General features: G+C 43.7%; 1 protein-coding gene and 1 long non-coding RNA gene across 2 annotated transcripts in view; both read right to left on the bottom strand.

Annotated features, from left to right (window-relative positions):
- Nucleotides 1–302: 302 nt before the first annotated feature.
- Nucleotides 303–22,849, bottom strand: part of LOC138515428 (zinc finger protein 208-like) — a 410,867-nt gene continuing 388,320 nt past the window's right edge. Inside the window, exon 9 of the mRNA XM_069630272.1 lies at nucleotides 303–3,831. Coding sequence (XP_069486373.1) covers nucleotides 2,135–3,831 — 1,697 coding nt within the window. The 3' untranslated portion in view covers nucleotides 303–2,134. The remainder of the gene's footprint in view (nucleotides 3,832–22,849) is intronic.
- Nucleotides 6,168–22,849, bottom strand: part of LOC138517026 (uncharacterized) — a 125,109-nt gene continuing 108,427 nt past the window's right edge. The window contains exon 3 of the long non-coding RNA XR_011282342.1: nucleotides 6,168–6,325. This is a non-coding gene — a long non-coding RNA (uncharacterized lncRNA). The remainder of the gene's footprint in view (nucleotides 6,326–22,849) is intronic.

Below are 22,849 nucleotides of genomic sequence, written 5' to 3'. Positions count from 1 at the left end.
GAATTTTAATTTGGAACCCTGTATTTATTTTAGAACTCCTCTTTAGCTTGAAGCACTTGCCCTCTTAGGTTAATGTTACCTTTGTATGTCACCTGTTTTCTTATATATTCTTGTTTGTTTTGTCTGTAGAATATGGCCCACTTTTTTACATCCTCATAAACTGGTTCACCATTTGTTCTCATCTTTGTGCTGTTGTAAAGGAAGCATTCATGGGAATGCGTCCTCCATCTGTAAATGCATTTTTGTATGCAATTTCTGATCGAAATTGGCATCTCTGTAATTCAAATAAAAACAAGTATACCTTTCCCGTTTGCTCAATTTAATTTTATTGTTTCCTGATCAAGATTAAACAAAAGATGCTCTGCTGCACCAACGCTTTTACATCGAGGCTTCGACATGAGGATGTAAAGACATAAATATTGTTACATGTAAACTTCTTTAACTAGGAGTTGTAGTGTCAAAGTACTTTATTTCTACTTATGATTTCTTAGTGTGATCAATATCACCAACTTCCGTACAATATCTAAACTTATTACATTTCACAACCATTTTTTCAGCTCTAAAATTATACTTTAGTTTCAGATTCAATGTAAGTGTTGCTTCTTCCATTTCTATCTTTTGACATTAGATATGTACAATTCAGAATCACAAGGTATAAAATAAACCCTGTAGGATTCTGCATTTGTATCCAGATCGCGATTCGGCACCCCCAATGAATCAAGTGCACAATCAAAGCAGATATTTCAACAACCACTCGTCACACCAGCAATGATGGGACCAGGAGAATCTGGCACACTACTGACATTTTCTCCATGGTAGGCTATTTTATATTAGTACGTTTGTGGAGGAATAGTTTCAGTAACGCAGTGTTAATGAATGTGACTTATTGTCCCTTTGAAAATACAAAAGCATGCTTAGCCCTCACTAACGTCTGCCCAGCTGGATGTGGCCAGCAGTTCATATACAGGAATACCACCCATTTATTCTTTCAAATAACCGCACCAAATATACATTTATTTTAAACCTTTTACAAAGAAAAGAAACAAATTGATTAATTAGGGAAAGATTATAAAACACTTTCACAGAATGAAAAACAATTAAAGACACTTTAAAATTGCATTGGTGTATTACCTGCTATAGCACTCAATTCACACTAATTGCACATTTACTCTGACTCTTGCTATCATTTTATATTAAACGTACCATTAATTTTGGACAGATGTTTTTTCATAATCATGCATGCTATATTTTTGCATAGTGCAATCAATATTCATAGTTATTTGCCTTTTCTACCTCAGTCTCATGTATTGTTACAAAAGAGTGATTTGACAAAGGACACAATACCCTCTTCTGCAGTGTCTACCTGCTTAGGCCTATCTTAGACCAGGGTCCTATCCACTAATTTTCAGTTTACCATTAATGTAGGGGATGTTGGACAGTTTTGAATACCATACGATAGAGCACTAATAGAGGACTCATGAAAAACCGGAATATCCTTCTCTCCAAAACCTTTTCCACATTCATAGCACCAACATGAGTAATGTAGTGCACATACACTTCAAGTGGCCTCTTGGCGCTAAACTAGTATGACAGCTCATCAAAATAGCTAACGGGGGAATAGGGCAATTTTTCCAGTAGTCATAAGGTCCTTGAGATTGGTATCCCATACCAAATCTTCCAGAAAGGGGTCATTTAAATCAGCAGTATGTCGGCCAACTGCAATTATCACCAATTTGTTTACAAGGCTCTGAATGCAATACACTGAGCCATCAATTAAACAGTTTCCATGGTTGAAATGGAAAGTAGGAAAACTGTGGGTGAGGTGGTCTTCATGGAATTTTCACTCCACAGGCATGCCAATCAGTCTTATTGGGAACAAGAGCTACCTTCGAACAAACACTGGTTCCTTTCTCAGTGCAGCTGACAAGTCACACTAATGAGTTTTTTCTGGTTATAAGAGCACAATGTTGGAGTGAAGCGCATGCCAGATTTGCACACGGTCTCTCTCATTTAGTAACAGCATGGTAGGCTGAACATTACTGTCCTGGAGGGTTGCCCAGAGCAATGTCAGCAATTAGCATCATTCACAACCTTCCAGTCATGATTAGACCTTACACCTAATGATTATGCTGCACTAAGTGCACGGGTGTGTGTTTTCACATGTATGTTTTCTCTGGTGAACTGTAAGATATTGCTTTAGACTGAACGTTTTCCCACATCCATTGCACTGATAAGGTTTCTCACCAGTATGTATCCACTGGTGAGCAATAAACCATTGCTTATAAGTGAAGGTTTTCCAACATTCAGTACAGTGATAAGGTTTCTCATCTCTATGTGTTCTCTTGTGGGAAATAAGATGACATTTTAGAACAAAGCTTTTCTCACATTCAGTGCACTGATAAGGCTTCTCACCTCTATGTGTTCTTTGGTGATCAATAAGCAATTGCTTCCGACTGAAGGTTTTCCCGCATTCATGGCACAGATGAGGTTTCTCACCTGTATGTGTTCTCTGGTGAATAATAAGCAATTGCTTCCGATTGTAGGTTTTCCCACATTCAGTGCATTGATGAGGTTTCACACCTGTATGTATTGTCTGGTGACAAATAAGCAATTGCTTCAAACTGAAGGTTTTCCCACATTCAGTGCACTGATAAGGTTTTTCACCCGTATGTGTTCTCTGGTGGGAAATAAGATGACCTTTTAGAATGAAGCTTTTCTCACATTCAGTGCACTGATAAGGTTTCTCGCCCAAATGCAACTTCTCGTGGTAGATAAGAGAACCCTTGTGAATAAAGCTTATCCCACATTCAGGGCACTGATAACGTTTCTCACCTGTATGTGTTCTTTGGTGAACAACAAGCCATTGCTTCTGACTGAAGGTTTTCCCGCATTCAGTGCACCGATAAGGCTTCTCACCTGTATGTGTTCTCTGGTGACAAATAAGCAATTGCTTCAAACTGAAGTTTTTCCCACATTCAGTGCACTGATAAGGTTTCTCACCCGTATGTGTTCTCTGGTGGGAAATAAGATGACCTTTTAGAATGAAGCATTTTTCACATTCAGTGCACTGATAAGGTTTATCACCCAAATGTGCCTTCTCGTGGTAAATAAAAGAACGCTTGTGAACAAAGCTTTTTCCACATTCAGTGCACTGGTAGGGTTTCTCACCAGTATGTGTTCTCTGGTGAACAATAAGATTGCGTTTCTGACTGAAGGCTTTCTCACATTCAGTGCACTGATAAGGTTTCTCACCAGTATGTGTTCTCTGGTGAACAATAAGATGATCTTTGTGAATGAAGGTTTTCCCACATTCAGGGCACTGATAAGGTTTATCACCCAAATGCGCCTTCTCATGGTAAATAAGAGAACGCTTGTGAATAAAGCTTTTCCCACATTCCATGCACTGGTAAGGTTTCTCACCAGTATGTGTTCTCTGGTGAACAATAAGATCGTGCTTAAGACTGAAGGCTTTCTCACATTCACTACACTTGTGAGGTTTCTCACCTGTATGTGTTCTCTGATGAACAAGAAGAGCGTGCTTCACACTGAAGGTTTTCCCACATTCAGTGCACTGGTAAGGTTTCTCAACAGTATGTGTACTCTGGTGAACAATAGGATCTTGCTTCAGACTGAAGGATTTTTCACATTCACTGCACTGGTGGGATTTCTCATCTGTATGCATCCCCTGGTTGTGAATAGAAATACCCTCCATTGTGAAGCTTTCCTCACATTGAGTGCACAGCTGAGGGTTTGCCCACAATACTTTTTCAAGTGAATAGGAAGTTCGCCTTCTGACTGAAGAGATTCCAACATTCAATGCACTGATGATTTTTCACATGTGTATCTTTTTATTGGGGCTTTTAGCACATTCATTTCATAGATACTGCAACGCGTGCATGTGTAGACACAGGTGTTTTATTTATAAAAAAACTTTCAAAGCAATGGACTTATAATAATCATAAGCATAAAATATATCTCAAAAGTCTTCAATCATGTGGAATAGACTAAATGATATGCTATTCCTACAGTATGTCTATGTTGGTGCACCTTTGCCTTATGGACATAAATCTGAGTTTCATTAATTAATCAACTGTTGAATATATGTATTGCCTCTCGAAAGTGAAAGATGTTAAAATGATACTGTTTTATACCCTCACTTTTGATACATTTCCTCACGCCAAGTTCCTTATTACTTTGCAATGACGAATGGCTTTTTGTAGATCTGTAGCAATCACATTTTCCTCCAATGAAACTTTCCCCTTCATGCTTCTAGGATGCAATTTCACAATCACTGTTGTTGCTCGCCTCTGTATTTATCACCTGTTGAAATAAATGGAGAATTTCATTTTTAGTCTTTACCTGTAAACTACCACAAACTTATGTAACAAGAAGACTCTCTCAAGACTTGTAAGTCTCATCTATGGGGAAAAGGGATCTAGTAGAATAGTCCTCCTCCAATGGGGTGCCACGATACTTATCAAATCCTGCTTGCCAGACCCTAATCTCTACTCCACAGGTAGTTACAATACCCAGCTGAGGCTGTGAAAGCGGTCGCAACAGAGACCAGTGCAGTGCCAGATGCATGGCTCTGAAGAGAGTTGGATCTCTGCTCTTGGTGCTGGAGAACACACTACACCAAAGCATCTCAGAAGTTTACTGACAGTAATATTGGTCTACCCCAAAAAAATCTATGAATCAATTCATATTACTCTTGTGCATATAATGAACGCTGAACTGCATAAATAACATCCCTATGTGTTTACACTCACAAAATAGTACCTCTTTATACTAAACAGAAACACGCAAAGCAGAATCTCACTGTTATTTAGCATTTATGTATATGTAAGATTTTGTAGTATAATCAAACAATATGCCATATTAACAATAACGCAGTTGAATATAGTCCTAACATCTTGCAATTCTCCTTCTCACTTCTAGGAATCTAAAGTCGAGCCTACAACCAATTAGAAATGTTTGTAGCCACATACATAATGGCAGAATAAAATGTATATATTCACAGTAGTGCAAGTGGAGAGATGTTATAATGTTTGTGTAATAAGCAACATGCGCGGCATAGCAGTAGCGTCTAAGTGAAGCATTAAGGACGCACGCAACATTCTGGAGGAAGAAACCCCAATAAAACACATGTATAGGGTCCTGCCACTGCATTGTGACAGGATAAATAAGTATCACAAAGTAGAAACAAAGGAAGGGGGATGTCCTGCTCCTGGCCAGAGTAGGGCTCCCATAACAGAAACATGAACCTCAGTGTAGTCCCATGCTAAAAAGAATAGCTGGATGCTAACTGAAAGAATGGCTAACCTACATTTCTTTGACCAATCATCATGACACCCACTCCGCACTACACAGCGATGTATTAAACTTTTTCTCTTGAAGAACACTGATATTTGTTATCCCTTATGGTAGTGCTTGTGCCCCACATGCTTTTGTTGGGAAGGGGCTCGCGCCTTCCTTCACCCCCAAGCACTTTAGAATTAGGCAAGACTTCTTTTGACTGCTTCTAGGCACTACAGGAGACCAGGGGGGAGGAGGGGCACTGAGAAAGCTTTTTCATGCAAATATAATCACACATACAGACATGGACAGGCACTAAAAGAAGGCAGTTATTATTAAAATATAAGGTTCAAATACCAAGTAGCTAAATAAATGTGTAAATGTTTAACCATATTTGGTTCTAAAATCTCAAAGCGCGATAGAATCATGCTATCTGCCAAAAAGAATGTGGCCTGCGCTCTAAATGGATTGCAGTGCTCATGCGGAGTTGCGTCACTGACGCTAGCTCTGGAAGAGCGGTACGAAGTAACTCAGCCGCTGTCTGTCAAAACCCCACACATGCTAAAAGGAGATTTTAACATACTCATGCACAACATACAGAATTATGAAAACCAGGCTTAAAAGAAATTACAGGACCAGATAAAAATATGAGTAGAATGAGCGAGGTATAGAGAGAATGACTGGAAAATGTTTAGGACATTAAATATTCATAAGTAGCAAAATTAAGCTACAATGATATGATATGGCATTTATAACGCGCCTATACACAAGTATTTTTGTATTGGCTAGCAATATGTAAAGTAGCATGTCCGAAACAAAAATCACTGACCATGAAGAAAGGAAGCCTGGAGCATCCCTTGTATGGAAGCAGGACGAGTTGGGATAAAGCCATGCCCATATCCAGTGATGCCACTACAGCAAGTTACGAGTATATAAGGTCCTGCCTGGCACCAGCTTGCAGGAGAAAGGAACAGTCGAGGGACAGAAGAGACCGTTCAGGCAGCAGAGTGCTTTGCTCCTATCCTCATTCCTGTAAAGAAAACATTTGTTATCCCTGCAAGATAGACTCCTGGCCTTACTTCTCTAGAGGGGCGTACTTTAATCTGATGTGAGCGTGATTAGAGGCCCCCTTATAATTATGGATACCCCTGTAAACTGGGCTATCCTTACAGTGTACGACCCAACGTGATCTTAGTGTGTTGCCCCCGTACGTTGCAAAGACCCAGGCCAGTCACCAAGAAAGAGCCAAGCCCATATATCGTGACCATTTCCCTAAATCAAAAAACGCATGTATCCTGGGCGATTTTAGTAGTAGCCAATTTAAAAGAAATCCTCTCCGCTCACTGAAGCATGGCGTGGCTCCAGAGAGAAAGACAGGCCAGCATTGGGGCTTCATAACGGAGGAAACTCAAGTGAAACACACACATGTGAGTATACTCTTGCAAGTGATAACAACAAGGGGATATGTATGTATGAATGAATGTACAATAGTATGGTGATGTGGATGAAGTAAGAGGTCCATGGAATAGGATTTCAGGTGGTGTGTTAAGGAGTAGAGTGGATAGGAGGTGGGTCATGTATTGAAATTGTCTGTTTTTCTACTTTTTATAATGGAAAAGGGGAGCCTCAGCGTATAAGTACTGGGAAGTAAGGGATACTCGGCCATAATATGCTGAGAAGGTAGCACCACGCATTATTCTTTTATGACGATAAAAGCAATGAAATACTCAGCATATTAAAAAAAGCTGCAAAGGTAGTATTACAAGGATATGAGGAAAAAATGTAGTGACTTGGTATAAGGAAGGGGCCTTGATTTTAGTCAATTATTTTTGTATATTTGCTCTTGCTGTCTTTTGTGGTAAAAAAGGAAGGAAGGTGGACGAATCGTGGTGTATGTGTGTGGGTGAAATCAAAGTATCAAAGTGGAAAAAAATAAGGGGGGTGTGGGAAAAAGTGGGTCTATCTGTATTTGTGTGTAATAAGTAGCAGTGTGCGCGGCATTGCAGTAGGTCTCAGTGAAGCATTAGGGAAACACGCAACATTCTGGAGGAAGAAATCCCAATAAAACACATGCATAGGATCCTGCCACTGCACTGTGACAGGATAAAAAAGTATCACAAAGTAGAAACAAAGGAAGGGGGGATGTCCTGCACCTTGCCAGAGCAGGGCTCCCATAACAGAAACATGCTAGAAGAAATCTCCATCTTTTTAGCAGCAAAATATAAAGGGAAAAAAACAATTCCAAAAAAGAAAAGAGATTCTAGATCTTTGGCGATTATTCGAGGATATGGAAGATCAAGAAGATGAAAAAGAGATCTAATATAAGGGGATATACTCCATAACGCCTAAACCTGCAGTAGGGTATACAAACCCAGTCTATAAGCCTCCAGTAGTAGAGAGAGTGTCACCAACAGGATTATCAGGATTAGCATCTAGCGGGGGAGGGGACTAAAGAACTTTTATTCCTCCACCTCCAAATAACCCCTCCACAAGCGCTGACATGCCCGTAGCATCAGTGCACCCAGAGGGTCCACAAGTAGATATAAATAATGATCTATAGTATTGCGGGAAAGGTTGGTCAGGTTACAAGAACCTGAAGAAGTATCACTAGAAATAAGGGTACAAGTGCAGAAAATAGGGGATTGGAAGTCAGGAGATTTTCTGGTTAGATTCAACCCTGGGGCAATAAGAAATGTTTGTGTTGAAAAAGCTGATGGGAAGAGGGTGTGGACGGTCCTGGGACAAGAAGTTGAACAAGCAAGGGAAAAGAGATTCTAGATCTTTGGCGATTATTCGAGGATATGGAAGATCAAGAAGATGAAAAAGAGATCCAATATAAGGGGATATACTCCATAACGCCTAAACCTGCAGTAGGGTATACAAACCCAGTCTATAAGCCTCCAGTAGTAGAGAGAGTGTCACCAACAGGATTATCAGGATTAGCATCTAGCGGGGGAGGGGACTAAAGAACTTTTATTCCTCCACCTCCAAATAACCCCTCCACAAGCGCTGACATGCCCATAGCATCAGTGCACCCAGAGGGTCCACAAGTAGATATAAATAATGATTTATAGTATTGCGGGAAAGGTTGGTCAGGTTACAAGAACCTGAAGAAGTATCACTAGAAATAAGGGTACAAGTGCAGAAAATAGGGGATTGGAAGTCAGGAGATTTTCTGGTTAGATTCAACCCTGGGGCAATAAGAAATGTTTGTGTTGAAAAAGCTGATGGGAAGAGGGTGTGGACGGTCCTGGGACAAGAAGTTGAACAAGCAAGGGAAAAGAGAGGGAATGATCAAGGAGGTAGAAATAATGAAAAGGCAAGGCAAGAAAGAGATCAAGGAGAAGAGGCGGCGAGAAACCCGTTCCCGCCACAGGAGGCAGTGAGCAAGGATAGACCAAGAAATAGACCAGATTTAATGGTGGTAGTACAAGATCAGAAGACTGCTATAAAATGGGTAGAAGACAAAATAGACATGCAGATGTCTCTTATACATAATGGAGTAGGGATAACTGTGATGCTGGAAATGCATTTGAGGGACAGGGCCTCCCTATCCTTGTCCTGTAGTCCTTTTTCATTTGTGTTCTGTATTGTTTTCTGCCCAGGAGTCCATTTGGGACTCCTGGCAGTGCAGCTCTTCTTTTGGTTTGGTGTACAGACCCATGGGATACCCTTATGGCACCCATGGTGGAGGTGCAACCCTGTGCCCCTAGTGTATGTATGGTGGCGTATCCATGGGGAATTTGACAGGTGCCCCGAGTATCCTCCATTTTGGGATACCCAGGCCCTGCCATTAGAATTAGTTGATTCCTGATAGGAAACAAGATGGCCCCTGTGGCCTCTTGCTTTCTATTGCCTGTTACCTTGTTTTCCCAAAGTCCTGGGAAGCCCCAACTCTGTCCCTCCCCCCTGGCTGGCTGTTGGGTGGAAGTTCCATACATGGTGTTGTTGTCCAGACTGGCTGGAGCCTTCCCAGTGACTGTATGTTGTGGGTACACCGTGGGGCTGGGACCTGGGTGAATGGAGTGTGTGACCAATATGCACTTCTTGTTGTGGATGTCTGGTTTCTGGTGTTTGACACAATGACTGAGACAGCCCTGCCCGAAAATGTTATGAATGCAGTGTGTAGTGTTGAATGGCTGGGTACTTGTCCCAATATACATTCCTTGTTGTGAGTGTCTGAGAGGGAGAAGAAACACCTGCATGCACTGTATGCCTGATTGGCTAACTGACTGGTGAATGCCCTTCTGAGTAATTGGTTGCCCGAGTGTGACCCAGCAGAATGAATGGGAGATCAACTAGTATATCTGGGGGCCTCTCACTGCTAGAAGTCGTTCAGAAGCTGGAGTTGAAACTAACATTGAAACTGAAGCTGAATCTCAAAGCCGAGCTTGAAGAAGAAGGATGACTGCTGTCTCCCTTCGCTGAAATCCAAAAGCCGCCGAGCCGTCGAGACTGATCCAAGAGAGGATCTGGTTAGGCGCCCTCTTCCCATGCTCCGAGGGACCAACGAGCACTGCTAACCTTCGCCGAAGCTCCCTCGACAGGAAGTCAGACCCTCGACAGGCTGCCGACCGGAGACTGGGACCGCCGAGGAGAACGAAGATAAGCACCAGACATTCCGTCCACCGTCGCTGACCAGGGTTCGCAGGTTTGCTATCACCGCTGGAGGCCCGTCGAAGCTGTGTTGCCCAGAAGAGGGGACCGCTTGACGCCGTGCCACCGACGACCCAAGCCACAACGCTCCTTTGCCTAAGACTTTTGATTCACTGACACGCTCATCCTCACTGCCGCCTGCCTTATCCCGCCGAAGAAGGCCAGGCTGTTGACGCGCCGAGGAGCATCCGCCGGTAGGTTTCCCGCCACCGAAAGACTGTAGAGACCACGGACAACTCGACGCTCTTACTGGGCCACAGTTCTTCACAAACTCTTTGCGGTCCTGAACTATCAACATCGAGGTGCCTCGCACGCATCTTCCTTGCAGGATTTCTACGCTCCGTCGTCAACGAGCACCGCTGGAACCGAAGCTGCCGACTCGACGCCGAGTTCACTTTCTTCGAGGGATCTCGACGATCCGTGGCTCCTGCTTTAAAAGGAGCCGCTCAAGAAGGATCCGTCGATGACTCGTCAAACTCTGCTATTCCAGGTACATTGGGGTGGTAGAAACATTGTAGAAGGAAATAAGAAAAATAGAACAATATATGGGCTGGGCTTGTGATATATCTTTATTTTACAGGTTGCACAGGTGGGGGGGGGATCTCCACACAGAACTGTAACTAGTGGTAGGGGCCCAGTATTCTGCCAATTGTTCTAACCAACTGCTTTCCCTCCTATATTTATTGTTGGTTACCTTTATTAAGTGATTTGTGTGACATTTAACCAAAGTACAGTTGATGCACTTTAATTAAATCTGATCATAATTTACTGAGCTCAAAGTGAGTTATTGTGATTGTGTATATAACCTTCAACCTTAATTATATAAAGACTGTGTTTTAACTAATACAGTGTGTGGACATTCCTTTGTGGGGGTTTGGGGACTACACTGTACTTAAGAACCAGCCTGCATCCCCTCCTGAGAAGCTAGGCCTTGATTGCTCGACCACGTTACCAATAATAGAGAATCTTGGTTGGGGTCCTCTGTGCCTCTCCTCTGCCATATAGAGAGCAGCAGAGTACAGACACCCCCCTCCAGTCTTTACAATAACGCAGTATGTGCCATGGCCCCAAATGGACAAAAATAATTTGATTAAAACTCTCCCCCAGCTTATAGCCGGAGCTATCAAATGGATCTATGATTTGAAAAACAAACAGCAGGAGTAGCCTCAGCACTAGGAAACCTTAAGAGTTTACTGGACGGCATAGTTGGGGACCAGGCTAGGGACATATGGACAAGGGCTGACTTCTCTGCAGTAAGTATTGCCGATTATGAACATGATGGAGCAGCCTTTAATGAGGTAAGGGCGAGGGTATGGGATGCCCTACTAAGGATGTACCCAGATACCCCTGACTTACATTCTTTAATGTAGTGCACAATGGGTGATGACGAGGAAGTTAGGTTTTTGCCTACCTCCCTCCCTGCTAAGTGCTCAACCCTTTGCTGCTTTACTTGCTGCCTCCCTTCCTCCTTACTGCAGCCTTCCAGTCTGCTTACCTTCTGGTTCCCAGCCTCTCTTCTTTGCTTTCTCACTGTCTCGCTGCCTAAACCACTGCAGTCCACTCTGGATGTATATCAACTTGCTGCCAGACCCCATAAGTACTGCAGTACTTCCTGGATCCATACCAACTTGCTGCCAGGTCTCATAAGTACTGGAGTCCAACCTGGATTTATAGGAGAACAACACCTTCCGGTTTCTTGTGTGCCTTTTGGCCTTTTCCCTGATTTTGGGCTGTATCCAGAGGTAACACCATTCATTCTCTTTGTCAATACCATAGAAAAGTCTGATGGCCTCTAGGAACAGACCCTACCTCTTCGAAAAGAAGGGACCTCCTTTGCGACGTTCAAAGGATAGCACTGCAGAGGATTCCAACCAGTCTGATTCCTGAACCGCATCAGGTGAGAGCAAAGGCGAAACTATCAAATAGATTGAAATAATTGACAGCCCTGAGAGCCTGGCATGGGAGTATACCAGGCGGAAGTAGAGTAAGTACTGTAAAGTGGTGTTGAGAAGAAGTGGCATATTACAGAATCATCCTGACAAACTTTCATTGATGAAGCAAGTGTTGTGTAAACTGCTGCAGAAGGGTTTGACATTTACAAAACAAATATGTTGTTGGAGAATAATCTTGACAAAGACAATTTATATTAACCCTGATGGACTAGGGAAGCCAGCAACAAGCTGAGGCAATAATTCAAGAACTCAATACAAACTACCATTGTCAAAGCCAAAATAGAGTTATAATAAAGCAAATTAAAAATAACAATCATTCCAAAGTCAAGAGGGGGCAAATGTCTTAAGGAACTTGGTTTATGGGAAGAAGGTTGTTTGAGTTCTTAATATCACAAGTGGAAGAGAAAAAAACCTTGTTGAACAATTCTGAAGTGTTGGAACTTTTGCTATCAAGTTGGAATAAAAAAAGAACTGCATTGGAACTTTGCTACAAGGCTTGATTTCCTTATTCTTTTGGAACTGTTGAAGAGAATCCTGCTTGGATCTGGGGAAGGGGAATTCACCCAGATTATAAGGAGAGAACCTTATCATACTGTGAACTTAACTGTTGTGTGTGTTGCTTTTGAACTGCCATATTTTACCTTGTTCAGTGGTTGTATGTATAAGCGTGAGGGACAGAAACCTTTTGTTAGAGTGTTTCCTTTAGTTACTTTTTAGCAGGGAAATCCTTGCCTGGGTAGGGATAGTGAGGCGTTTATCCAACCTTTTGAGTTAATAAAATGGCATCTTTTGAAAACCATTCACAAAGTTGTCCGCCTCACATTTCTGACCCCTCACAGTTCACAGCTGCATTTGCACTGCAAATGCCCGACAACAGACATCCGCCGTTGTAAGGACTTCAATCTGGCACTCACTTGGAGCATCTTCAAAGCTCAGCTGGAAGACTGCTGTAGTGACCAGTAGTGGCCTAGTAATAACCACTGCTTCGTCGTCCCCGATCTTCCACACAACAGGGAAGACTGAGGTGCCTTCCTCCATATGACTGATGGGACCAACTAGTCATCTATCCTGAGGATGATTTGTTGTCCGTTTGTCATTGCTTGAGCATACATTGCTGAATTTGCACAGCAAATGCCTGACACCAGACATCTGCCGTTGTAAGGACTTCCAGCTTGCACTCACTTGGGGCATTGTCAGGAGCGACTGTGTTGGAGTGGTGTGGAGCAAAGGGAAGCACTGGCACAGGAAAACACTACCCAGAAGGTCTGGAGCGTACGCACGCAATCAGATAAGAGGGGCCAGCACCCCAGCACAGGTGCTTGTGATTGAGCACCGGAGGCTACACGTGGATACATTGTGTGTTGGTGAACTGTTTGTAGCAACTGCTGGTCGCAGCGGTAAATGCTTGAGCCATTCCACTCCTGTGTCCTATACGTTCTGCAACGTTCAGCACTTGGGTTGGCTGGCGAGATGGAACGCTTGCATTATAACTGGAAGGACACTGAGTTCTGCTGGTGAATCTATGGCCTCTGAGCTCGCACACGGTTCAGAGGCATAAGGTAGTGCATACAGTATGATATATCATGTGGAGTAAAACGAGTGTTTGTGCATATACTGGTCTCCAGCATATGTTTTGTTTGTTTCAGTAACGGCAGAGACTATGGCTTGGGCTGAACGATAAAGAGACATTAGTTTGACACTACATGTTCTGCATATTAAGAACATTGAGTAGTGTAAGTACAGGCATGTAATATAAGCACATGGATTGGTGCACATGATGAAGAGTCATGAAACTGTGTTAATGGTGTAAGTTAATGTACACGATCAAGAGTCCTGAAGCAGTGTCATGGTATATGCTAGTGCATGAGTTGAAGGGTATGAATTGGTTACAGCAGGTTGGGTTTCAGAGCACTGACTGGAGTATTAAGCAGAGCAGGTGGTAAATCAGTAGGAAAAGATTAGAATCATAACGCGATTACAGGTGTGCAGAGTAGTGTGTGTCTTTCCCTGTTTCCCCTCCCTATCCATTACGTCACCCTAACCCTCTTTCCGTTGTGCCTAGCTCACTGTGCCCATCCACCTCTTCCTAACCCTCTTCTCCCCCATTGGTTGCCTTGAGGTGACGTGTGTATATCAAGTAGGTATCCCATGCCAATCAAGTTGGGAGGGTCGATTTCATTCAGCTTCCGTGGTTAGGTTGAGAGAGTGGATTTACGCTTACGACAGGCATCTTGAAGGCTCAGGTCAGGCTCTGGAAATCTCCTGTGCTCCCCTCCACTAGGAGACGTGTCTGCAGGATGACCAGAGTCTGACCATGAGTTTCCGAGTGCCTCCTGACCCTGTCCGGGGTCATTGCAAAAGTGCATCCATGAAGATCTCTGTGAGGGTCCCTTCTTCACTGTGAAACAGAGTCTGTGCAGTTTCCCTACAGTTTGAGGTCTCCAGAGGATTCTAAACATGATCCGGGATTACGGACTAACGCATAATATGGCGTCCCTGAAAGGGGGCAACGACGACGATTTACTCGTATATAACCATTCCGAAATTTCAACGGAATGCAGGGCCTGAAATCCCTTATATCTCTTTATTGTATTTATTTTATATTTAACACGCTGGAACACATCCCTTGGGCATAGACGGGCATACACGACAAACAACAAAAAACATTTATAATCAGAAGCTAGCTTTCAGAAGAAGTTAAATAGGAGACAAGTTCATTCAAAGGGTCTTGAGTCTGCGTTTGAATGACACTTACTAATGACCTTACTCGTGACCTTACCCCTTCCCCTTAGGGTTTACATTGGGTGCAAAGGCCTGCTTACCTTAGCGCTATCCGAGGCTGATCCAGGGCGATGGTGTCCAGGTCAGTACTTCTGGGTGTCCAGCTGAAGAACTCCAGGGGTGGTAGTTGCTGCCTCTTTCATTGAAATCTAACTTAAATCCCTTAAATACTCACCTTTGCATTGATACAAATGCCCTACACTAATGGAACATTGACACTATACCTGCACTAGGTGAGCGCGCCCTCCTGGGTACTCACCTACTCCTCCGGTACCTTTTGCGACACCTACAAGACACATAGACTTGGGGTAGACTAGGTCTGGACTTCTAAAGTTATTATATGGTGTTGAGGCTTACCTGGCAACCTGGCAGATAACATCAATTGCTCCCTACTTTAAAAGACTGTAATCACTGTATGTCTTTTATGCCAAGATACTTTAAAGTGGAGTGTAACTCTTTGGGGTGACCAACACTGAGTTGTATATATGTACTGAAGTATTTTTACTTACTTTTGAGATATCTAGAGTATGCCTTAGTGTAGTATTTTTTTAATGTATTTATTTATTTTATTTTTATTTTTGTTAATTGAAACTTCAGCCTGATAGACTCAATGCGAGCATCGAGACCTCAAGCTTTTGTTACAAGTTGTTGATCATCAATGTTGACAAAAATCCATGTACATAAAAAAAAGGGTGTTATACGCCCAAGTAGGTATATATATCACTAGACAATCACAGTATTGTAATAGAAGATTGTTCTTTGTATAGCTTACCTGTGTGGGTCTTTTGCTTACCTGTTCTGCTAAGTTTCAACTGTAATGCACAAGTTTGCCCTTCCTCCTAAGGTCAGCCTAGCTGCTTGGTCAGGAGAGAAGCTTTGCTCAACTAGGGTTGTAAGAAACCTCGCTAACCACAAGTTGGCTTTTCCAAGTCCTATCCCAAATAATGATTTTGAAAGACCCTCCTAACAAAGGCTACAGTATTTATGCTAAATCCCGCTGGAGGCAACACATTTTACAGTAGTTGGCCTCCATTCAGCCTTTTGCTCAGCTCCCATACACAGGGATAGTCAGTATCTTTGCATTTTCCCATGGAGGAGACAGTACACCTGGACCATGTGCCCCAGGGGTATACAGAGAACACCACCCTCTTTCCACAACAGCTCAAGAAAGATTTAGATGACATTAAGTTGCCCCGGCAGCCAGTGTTGGTACAGTATGTTGATGTTTATTGATTGACTTGCCATCATTACAGGCATGTAAAGAAGACACTAAAGTACGATTTACAGCATTTGCAGAGAAGGGACACAAAGCTTCTAAGAAATAGCTTTAGCTGTGTGCCAGTACAGCCCATTATTTGGGTCATGACATTATGGACAGAGACTGTTTACAAAATTCCCAAGCCTCAGACAATCACACAACTTAAGAGCGTTTTTGGGGGTAGTCTGTTACTGCCGGCAATGGATTTTGGGATACGCAGAGATAGTCAAACCACTTCAAGCATATATACTCGCCTCAACACCGTAGAGCCATTGTAGTGGACTCCATAAGCAGAGAATGTATTCACTGAAATTAAGTCACAATAGTCGACAGTGCCAGCATTGAGTTTGCCAGACTAAAAACTCTTTTTTTTTTAAAAGTACAGAAAAAGGGGATGCACTTTGTATTGCCATGAAAGGAACGACTTAGCACAAGCCGTCCTCACTGAAAAGGCATGGGATTCATCATAGGCCAGATGCATACGACAGCAAGGAGCTGGGACGCATACTACAGCAAGGAGCTGGGACGCATACTACAGCAAGGAGCTGGGACGCATACTACAGCAAGGAGCTGGGATGCATACTACAGCAAGGAGCTGGGATGCATACTACAGCAAGGAGTTCGATCCAGTCGCAGCTGGGACGCCGCCCTGCTTGACATCAATAGATTCCGCTGCGTTGGATGTAGAACAGCGTGAAAACATTGTATTTGGTTGAGCCCTGGAAGTGGCCACCCCCCATAGAGTGGTGTCTTTACTGCTAAAAGCAACGACCCTTAACTTGAAGACATATGAGAGCTGGCAGCTTCACCCCACATCAATGGCCAGCCACCTATTATACCTAATACATTTAAGTTTATGTGGGTTTTTATGCGCAGCGAAAACCTTACAGGAGATAGTAATATCTATCTACTAGTGTTCTAATACCACGATTATCTTTCATTTTATTTATTTAATAAAAATACCTTTTAAAACAACTTTCAATTACAGCCTCCCAAACAACCATCAGCCTAGTGTCCAAAGCAGTTATACAATGCTAATACTGTATTTTCTGCTCTAACAACATTTGGCTCTCCTTATTTCATTGAGTATCTGTTCCCTGTATTTGCTGCAGCACAGTCCATTTAAATTCTTCCAGTTTTTGTTCCCTTTCCACTAAATGTTTAGACCGTGGCTGCCCCCCAACACTCGGTGCTGTGCAGCTCATGTTCAATCATTCTACACTTGGCCTTTGTCTCTGTTTTTCCAATGTATTCCAGCCCCAAAGGGCAAACGACCTCATTTGTAACCCATTTAGAATTACAGCTGGTAAAACCTGTGAGTTTCCATTTGTATCATAGGCCCCGATCTACATATACCCTTAATGCTTCTGCACACATAATGTGGCACAATGTTTTGTACCGTTGCAGATCAAAGGAGAGGAGAAAATATCTAGGAAACCCATTCAGAAAATGAAACCTCCTAAATTAGAAGTCAGGAAGGGACAAAGGCCTCTGAAAAATGCATGTGCACTAGAGGCTTGAATCAGACAGAAACGTGCACATGTAGGCAGTGCGCCAGATAAGAATTTGGGGTGGGAGTATTTTACTCCCTTTTTTAAACTTTGAGAGTAAATTCTACTCATCGGCACACCCACTCCGTCCTTCCCTGCAGCTCTCTGGCTGGCCTCTCTTGGCCTTCTTCCTGCTCCTACCTGCAAGGCAAAAAACCTCAGGGTCATCTTCGACTCCACACTCTGCTTCTCTCCTCACATATCTGACGTCTCTAAGAAGTCACACTACCAGCTGCACCTCCTCAGAGGTATTTTTCCTTTCCTCTCCTTCCCCCAGAAGTTCAATGTCTCCCGAGCCCTGGTTCTCTCGATGTTGGACTACTGTAACAGCCTCTATCTAAATCTGCCTGCCTCTACTCTCCGCCCTCTGCAACTCATCCAGAACAGGACTGCGAGACTTGTCCTTGGCCTCAAGCCCAGGGACCGTATCTCTCCAGGACTGAAATCTCTACACTGGCTCCCAGTGGCTGCGAGGATTAAGTTCAAAACCCTCTGCATTGTCCACAAGGCCTTCTGGGGCCTGGGGCCTAAATACCTTCAACTCCCTCTTCCTAAATATCTTCCTTCTTGAGCTCTTCGCTCATCCGTCTCCAACTCCCTCAGGGTCAGCCGCTTCGCCAAGCAACGAGTTGGGGGTAGATCTCTCTCCGCGGCAGGGGCCTCCCTCTGGAACAGCCTTCCTGCCTCCCTGAAACTTGAGGAGAACCATCTCCGGTTCCGTAAGCACCTCAAAACCTCTTTGCTTCTGCTTTCTCTCCCCCTCTCCCCTGCTAAATTCCTGACTGAAACTGCACTGAATCTGCAACTGGGCCACTCTCACCAATCTCGGTCCTTGGCCCAGCCACTCTCCCCTTGCACTGCCTCCCTGGCAACCCCTGCACTGCGGGACTCTCTGTATCCCTACAGCACCCCTTCCCAGCACTTGTCTGCACTTACCTTGCACTTGCCACCAGCTGGCCCTTTATTTATCTTGTTATTCTACTAACCCTGTACTGCACTTTCCCCTCTCCCTTTCCCCCTTGCACTTTTCCTGTCCCCCCTACCCATGCACTTGCGCGATCTGAATGACACCTGGCCTAGTAGGATCGTTGACTGTCTTCTCTTGTTCCCCCCTCCCTGCCTCGTCGCGCCTTGAAACACTTGTGTATAGGCGCATTACAAATGCCATATTATATCATATCATATCATATCATGAGATTTCAAGAGAGCAAACAAAAAAATGACTTTTCTCCCTTGCAAGAGAGTACAATGTATGTGACATCCAGCCGACACGCGCAATAACTGTATGGAAATCATTACCACGTAGCAGCTAATGAATACCTTTCAATATTTCTCTTAGTTCTGGCCATTTTATCTTTCCTGTATATATTTAAATGTTGAAAACACAAAAACCTAGTCAATTGTATGTTAAAGCAAACATGAATTGTATTGTGTGTTTTGAGGTTCGATAGCAGAATTGTCTTTTGATGTTTAATGAAAGTCCTGATTTCCTGGAGCTATTACTACCTAGTGGTATGCCAATGTTATCATACAACAGTGCAGAGGGGCAAGGACTCCATGCTAAATTCTATACCTAATCTCATGGTCCTTCCTGTCCGGCCAACTATCGCCTGATCTCCATTACTCCTTTCCTGGGAAAACCCCTGGAAAAGATGGCCATCTCCCAGCTTACCCTTCACACTGAATCTGTTGGTTGACGACCATCAGTCTGGCTTCAGAGCAGCCAGAAGCACGGAAACGGAACATCCACGAAGACCTGCTCTCAAACTTCGATTCTAACCTTCCTTCTGTCCTCATTCTCCTCGATCTTTCCTCTGCTCTCGATCTGGTCAACCATGCCATCCTGCACTACCGGCTCTGTGATAACCTGGGTATCACTGATCAGGCTCTGGCTTGGCTGACCTCCTTTCTCACTGATCGACCCTCCCAGGTCCAACTGGGGTCTTTCCCCTCATCTATCTCGAACTGTGGTGTTCCCCACGGGTCTGATCTTTCTCCCTCGCTTCTCAACCAGTTCCTGGCACCTCTTGCCCACTGCATAGCCGCCCTCTGGTCCAACTTCTAGTGCTATGCGGATGACACTCAGCTCTCCTTCAGGTTCCCCTCAGCCGCCTCTACTCCTCATCTCATTCCTGACTGCCTTTCTGCAATTCAGGAGTGGTGTGCCACCAATGATCTCTGCCTTAACGCCAGTAAGACTGAGATCTTCCTCATCAGAACACCATCGCCCTCTTTTCCACTCACTCCCTGGTCGCCCACCATTGGCCCTCTTCCTTCTCCTACCTGTGAGGCTAAGAACCTCAGGGTCATATTCGACTCAACACTTTCCTTCTCTCCTCACATCTCTGATGTCTCTAAGAAGTCAAACTACCAGCTGCACCTCCTCAGAGGTATTCTTTCCTTCCTTACTTTCCACCAGAAGCTCACTGGCTCCAGAGCTCTGGTTCTCTCTAGGCTGGACTACTGCAACAATCCCTTTCTAAATCTTCCTGCCTCTACTCTCCGTCCTCTACAACTCATCCAGAACAGGACTGCGAGACTCGTCCTTTGCCTCAAGCCCAGGGATCGTATCTCTCCAGCTCTGAAATCCTTTCACTGGCTACCAGTGGCAGCAAGGTTCAAGTTCAAGACCCTTTGCATTGTCCACAAGGCTTTCTGGGACCTGGGACCACACTACCTCCACTTCTCACTTCCTAAATATCTGTCTTCTCGAGCTCTCTGCTCTTCCACCTCCAACTCTCTTAGGGTCAGTCGCTTTTCCAAGCAACAAGTTGGGGCAGATCTCTTTCTTCGGCTGTGGCCTCCCTCTGGACAGCTTCCCTGCCTCTCTGAACCTGCAACCTACAGATCGGACACAGATCACAGCAACAAGCTCACAACCGGCTGAGCTATCTTATTGGCGAACATCCGTCAGATGTCGGTAAACTGAGTATTGACTGAGGCATAATAATCACAGTTCCTAGATGTTGGACAAACCAGGTATGAAACGCAACATAGGGTTAAATACCTATCTGGATTATCACAGGGACAGGTTTTGCTGAGTTTCTATTTCAATTACAAATGTAACTTTTAATTTGTTTTTTAACAGCGCTTGCACTTCCTTGAGAGTCAAGTCTTGAATGTTTTAATTGTTGTCTTGAAGATTTGAGAGGCTATAACACGTGTGATTGGTGTAATGACAATCACTCACCCTTGAGCAAAGACTTTTTATTGTGATTATGGTTTTAAAACAGAAAAAACCTCATACAACGACAATCTTACACAACAACTAAAATATCAGAATTCACAGAAATTTAAAGGATATAAGAGCACACATTATATATAGATAGTATAAAGAAAAAGAACAATAGCTAGTCAACAGGTTCCTGTCAATTGATCCAATACATACACTAAAAGGTTATTCAATGCTAAAATCAGTGATACATTTTCTCCCCACATAAGTCTACACCAGAACATATTGTTTGCACATTCTGAATAACCACAGCCTTCATCCTTAAAGCAACTAAGCCTACTTTTAGCAAAAAACGTACAATCAATGACCCAATGCTCCAAACTGTCCTTCATATCCATATTATTTATTGCAAATCCTACAGTGTACTAAAGTGCTAGGTAGGTGCATGGGAATTTTTCCAGCATAATCCCAAGAGTGGAATTGGTTTAACCGAAACGTAGATATGTAGCCTGGACCTTACCACACAGGAAACATGTAGATACATAGGAACAGTGTCTGCATTATGGATAAACTGTGCGTATTCATTATATGAGGAATATTTGCCAATACTGTCCACCATCTATACCCACTAAAACTCTAACAGTTTTCTTTTTTGCAAAACCTGGTCTGTATTTTAACTCGTCTTCCAAACTCCCAATTAAATTTCGCACATCATGCATCCAGTTCTTGAAAGAGTTATTAGACATGGTAGACTCCTCCATCATAGCACGATTCAGGTCCCCATTTAATGCGTTTGCACTGTGGGAAGTAAGCTGTGAAGGAACAAAGAAAGCAAGATAGAGTCCAAAGCCCTACAGAACAGGGACACAATTAAGTTTGGATGAGCAGGAGCTAAAAGCAGCCTTTGGTTATCCAACATTAACTAGTAACTAGGAGCTACAATGGTGGGACGAAGAGTTAGTCAAAGCATTTCGCAAATCAAACTTCCACATAAGACACAAAAATATGGTTTTTAACCATTATGTATGACCCCGTAAGCTTTAAATGTTGTATAGATGTGTCCAAAAGTTTATTTGAAGATTCTCTTAAATGAAATAAAACAGAGTTAAATTCACATAGGTGAGTTTGTTCATCATCAGTTGGCATGGGGAGTCAGAATTGGCTCCTAAAAGCTGTTGATTTCCAGCTAGGCTTCTACGCTACAAGCAGGAGCTAAATAGCTCTGAGCTCCCCTCAATTTCGAACCCTGGGAGAATAACCAGAGATTATTTACGAATGGTCTACTGATTGTTACGATAGAATCAGGAAAAGCCTGTGAGGGGGCGCTGTCGAGCAGTGAAGAAAATGGCTGACTAAACGAGGTGCTCCGCGTCAGGCAACATACTAAACGATAAAATATCCTCAGAAGTGACTAATAACGTTCTGATTTACATTGCGGAGGAAAGCTGATGGTCCACGGTGGCAGAGGGGGAACTCTGGTGTCTCGGAACAACATGGCGGCAGAGGAGAAGCGGACAGAAACTGCAACAGTGTGAAGAGCACACGGACGCCGAGCCAGACCTCCGGGAGCAGGAGGAGGCTGGGGGCCCCTAGAGCCTGTTGCACTCAGACACAGTAATAAAGCAGCCCAACATATGCCCATATAGCAGGCCGGCGCAGCGACAACCAGCAGCAATTCAGTTGCCCTACTGCCTGTCTCCAGTCCACCCCTCCCCCCCCCAGGCAACAATAAAAATAGGCTGTGGCGGCCATACAACGAAAGCCCAGGGCACCTCTTTGCCCATCCTCACTATGCACCACGAGGGAAATTTAAGGAAGTGCCTAGAGAAGGCATTTCAGATACGGCACACAACAGGCCACGTGGCGTGGTCAGGATCACAGCGTACTGCAGGCCAAAACATGTGGGCAATACGACAGAGGCCACAACACAGGGAAGGCATAACAGGGGACAGAATTTAGAAATCACTGCATGACAAATGCAGCATGCAATTGATAAAATAACGGAGTCGCCTCCATAGAAAAGACTGCTCCTGCACTTCCCAGGTCCACGTAGTCAGCAGTAGATTGGTGTGGGGTTCTTGGATTAACGGGTGCCACCGATACCCGAGAAGAAGCTCCTCCATTGCAAGCATCCGTAAAAAGATGACATCTTAATTATGAGTTGTCGGAGAGCAGGCCAGGAGCA

The sequence above is a fragment of the Ambystoma mexicanum genome, chromosome 6q, assembly GCF_040938575.1.
Source record: "Ambystoma mexicanum isolate Mex_15411 chromosome 6q, UKY_AmexF1_1, whole genome shotgun sequence".
Lineage (NCBI taxonomy): Eukaryota > Metazoa > Chordata > Amphibia > Caudata > Ambystomatidae > Ambystoma > Ambystoma mexicanum.
The sequence above is the reverse complement of the archived record's forward strand: the minus strand, read 5'-3'. Positions and strand labels throughout refer to the sequence as shown.